This window comes from Temnothorax curvispinosus, unplaced genomic scaffold (assembly GCF_003070985.1).
Source record: "Temnothorax curvispinosus isolate PA1 unplaced genomic scaffold, ASM307098v1 QBEX01012280.1, whole genome shotgun sequence".
Lineage (NCBI taxonomy): Eukaryota > Metazoa > Arthropoda > Insecta > Hymenoptera > Formicidae > Temnothorax > Temnothorax curvispinosus.
In genome coordinates, this window is record NW_020222060.1 from 1 (window position 1) to 4,518 (window position 4,518).

Genomic DNA, 4,518 nt, shown 5'->3' on the forward strand with positions numbered 1-4,518 from the left:
CTCTTTCGGGTATCGGTCGTAAATATCTTTGTAGAAATCGCCCATGCATTTCTTGCCCAGCATGAATTCGGCGACGTTGCCGAAGACCGGGACGGGTTTCGGTCCAATAACCCCGCGCGATGTCCAGTAGTCAAAGTCGGCGGTGAAATAATAATAAAGTAAATATAAGATCACCACACAGGCACAGAGAATTTCTAACATGCCCGCAGCCATCGTAGTTAACTGACTGCTTTTACGGTTATGACACCCGTTTCGTAATTGTTCAATCCGCTCACGGCAGCCTCAGCTCAAATACTGATAACAGATCAACAACATTTACGAGAAAACACTGATATCGTCTGCGCAACAGTCTAAGAAGATTTTCCACTGCTTCTGCTACGCGACTGAGGAGAGAATGACGTATCAGGACGTACTTATTGGTGGATTTCATAACAATAGCCTCATTATAATCGTGCTGCATATTGAGTTACAGATATGTTGATTAATTCCACTTGATATATTCCACTAGAACTCAAATTGTGTACATGATCAATATATAATTAGTGTGTGCACATATATACATACACATATTTTTATTATAAGCAACAATCGATGTACTTTTATATTATAAGAAACTATGTTCCAAAAACTTTTTCTATTTTCGCTTTTATGTGTGTGTATATATATGTGGGTGTGCAATCCCCATTTTAGAAATTGTAATCCAAGTTTAGCTTCTTATATAATAGCAAAAACTGTGTACAGAATTTTTTCAGTGCTCAGTATTTTATAATGTTTTATCTTTTATTGCAATTCATACTTTATAATTATTTAAAATCGTTTCTTCTCTTATAAAATTAATTTTAACATTTATAGTAAATATAAAAAATAAACGGCAATAAGGCCCAGTTTCACAAATGTCGGTTAACTTTTAATCTTAGATTAACTCACTCTTTGTCTCCTTCCAAGAAGGGACGTTAGAAGGAGACGAAGAGTTTTAATCTAAGGTTAAAAGTTAACCGACACTTGTGAAACTGGGCCTAAGAGTACTAGTGTTATATGATAAGAAAAAAATTTTATATAATTAAGAAAAAATTTCATACGTTTTAGTTATTTTTTCAAATATTGTAAAGTATTCAATGGTAGGTTAAATTTAAAAATTCTTACGCAATTTATATAATATTATTTATTTCATATATTTTTAGATTAATAATATAATTTTTATACGTTTGTACACACCTGCCATGCATGTAATTTAAATGTGTCAGAATAGCATCGTCTATATTTACAGTATCATGTGTTATTTCTAATTAAGAAAATTTCACATAATTGCGAATATGATATTATTTCTGACGCGTGATATGATAGAGAGGAGAATATTATTGAAATAAATGTCAACATATTCAAACTGAAACGTCGAATTGTCGTAATAATATGATTCTTTTCAATTGTTCTTAACATCATTACTGATATTAAGTAGCATTATGCTGAGTTGCTTAATTAATTATCTAACACGTTATATCGTCACGTATTCTGTAATCTGATATTGTGGCAAAAAACAGACAAGAGCTCAATAAAGATTATGTAGTAATCAAGTGTACATATAACATTATCTGTTTATTTGATTACGTAATTGGAGCATTATTACGACTAAGTGATATCATGTCAATGACACGAAAAAATGCTGTCGAAATAATGTACCCTTATATGATTTTGCAAATGTTCTTACAAGTCATTCTTAATATTATTCTATAGTATTGTATACATGGCAAATTTATTCAGATGATTTAAAAAAATTCGACTCTTTATTTACCGTAAGTTTTGTTTGTCGCGATTGGCGACGCTAAATTATCTGAATATGATTTATTAGTTCTAGCATTACAAAAAGTTCTCGATTACACGTTCCAATTTTTATTCTATTAATAAACGTTATCTTAATGACTGAATATACATTGTAAACATGTACAGCAAATGTTATACGTGATGGGACACGACACGTCCATACATCATTTTGCATTGCTTAATTTACTAACATAAGTATACATATATATATATAGCACAATACACATACATAGCACATATATATAGCACAATACAAATCACATGACGTTGTAATTATCCTGTTAGGCGAGCTTAGTCAATTTTACATATATATCATCGTGAGTTGTTTGCAACATCACAGGGGTCAGCGGAGCATGGACAATTGGAATCTGGGTTTTCTCGCAAACGTCTATTTTATAATTCATTAGCACTTTAAATAGACCAATCTTGGTCTGATTAACGGCAAATCTTGCCCCTAAAAAAATAGCGGATGAAGTTTCAATTATTTCTCAAATAAAGTGCTTATGTGTGCATGTGCGCGCGCGTGCATATGCGTAAAATAAGCGTACGCTCATTTAAAAAAAAAAATAAATCTATTAGTTTCTTAAATTACCGATACAGTTTCTTGGACCATCTCCGAAAGGTAAATAATACATGGAATTTCTCTGCTCCATATTTTCCGCGCTAAATCGTTCGGGATCGAAAACTTCCGGATCTGGATAAATATTCGGATCATTATGAATAGCAGAAATAGGTATAACCACTTGTAGTCCCTTTCGTAGATCGATTTTAGTCCCCTCAAAAGTGTAATTTCTTACAGGTTTCCTCGTGAGATACATTACTGGTGGATATTTTCTGAGAGTCTCTGCAAGGTAACACAAACACTTGACTTAACAGAAAGATATTTTCGAATACTTAATCGAGTTTATCGAAGTTCGAAAAATATTTGGCGGAAATTATCGCCTTTCACTTTCGGGAGATCTTATCGAAAAGGAATGTGTAAATTTGCAAATGTTTGCAGATAAACTTGACTCACTTAAACTTGAATTACTACAGAATTATTTTTTGAGGGATAAACAAACCTTTAAAAACCATTTCTAAATAGCTCATCTTTTTGATGTTATCATATGTTATTGCTCCGTTATTACTGTTAAGGACTTCCTTAATTTCCCCTCGAACTTTTTCTTGAACTGATTGATTTTGCGCCAACTCATATATTGTATAGGACATTGTAGAGGAAGATGTCTCGAAACCAGCCGCAAAAAATACGAACGATTGGGCAGCAATGAATTCATCCGTTACATCTATAAAAATAATAATTTTATATTAATCTTCGTGATTCTTATGTCTATTTCTATCAATGTAGATCAACTTTAAGCTCTATTTAATTTACTTTTTATTTTTTTTTTATAATTCTTACAGCTGGAAAAAGATGAAAAGCAAGTTAAACCAATAATCAAATTAATCTACGTTAAGGAAGAAATAGACATTAATTCTATACTGTTAGTTACGCTTTGTCAATGAATATTCGATTATCTCTCTCGAGAAAGAGAATATAAGCATATTCTAAAAAATTAAGGAGAATTAAGAACATATTAACGCATTTGAAAGTTGTTAAATTAAGATGCGAAACATGGGAAAAAAATGTTCCTACTATTAACGCCCAGCTTGTCAGGATTATCCTTGAGATCAATAAGTGTATCGATAAAATCGTGTCGGCGCACGTTGTTCTGCTTCCTGTACTTTATAGTATCGCGGGTAATGTTCGTTATGAACTCGGTCACGTCATGATCGTCCAAGATATATCCTAAGTACTTGTAGATCCACGGAATTTCTCTGAGCACGATTCGAAACATGATCTTTGGAGTGGTACGGAAGATCCTACGACCTATTTTCTGGAACTCATTATTTTCTTCTTTCAGCGCGTTCATTTCGAGGCCGAAAGCGCACGATCCGATCACGTCGACGGTGAATTTGGACGTCAGATTTCGGCACTCGACGATACCGTCTTTAGACACTGTCTCGTTCAGATACTTCTCAAAGTGATCGGAACAATTCAACACCAAGTGAAACATGTCTTTCAACTTCCCGGACGTGAAGACGGGCGAGAGCCTCGTTCTTAATGGTCGCCATCTAACAGAGTCGAGCCTGAAGAGCTGCATGGTCATGGGTTCGGCCTATAAATTATGCATCAGTGTATCAGAAAGCGGGAATTATGTTAGAAAGTTTTCTCTCATAAGTTTCCGTGTGATCAACGCCTGCCCCCTTATACTTATACATCAGTTCAACTTCGTGCTGAAGAGAAAAAGAGTCATTCTTTCCAACTCTTAATTTTCTAAGTTATTTATTATAACTGATACGCGACATTTCGAAACAGAAAGAGAGAGGAGCAAATTAAAAATAACTATTTTAAATAATTATACTGAAATTATTATTTTTGGTATATTTTATATCACGTTTTATTTTATTTTTATTATAGTTTGTCGCTCCTCTATTTTATTTATTATGTATTATTATACGTATATATCTATACATTAAATTATTAAATTATACATTATAATTATCTATTACGTGCCTATAATATAAAGTTCAAGAATTATACCTTTTCATAAACCGTTCCTTGCCGCTCGGCAAAGATGGTGAAATCTTTGATCAGCACTTGCTTGATGTACTCAGGATCTCTCAGAACGAGCACGGGGTTCGCTCTCAAAAACACACCCA

At 33.2% G+C, this 4,518-nt stretch overlaps 1 protein-coding gene across 1 annotated transcript; it reads right to left on the reverse strand.

Moving 5' to 3' along the window:
• Positions 1-2,084: 2,084 nt before the first annotated feature.
• Positions 2,085-4,513, reverse strand: LOC112462346 (cytochrome P450 6a2-like; the record flags this gene model as incomplete). The annotated part of the gene is made up of 5 exons (XM_025028070.1): positions 2,085-2,272; positions 2,411-2,662; positions 2,880-3,101; positions 3,452-3,974; positions 4,400-4,513. Coding segments are annotated over 5 exons (1,284 nt in total), but the record flags the coding sequence as incomplete, so codon positions are not given.
• Positions 4,514-4,518: the final 5 nt, after the last annotated feature.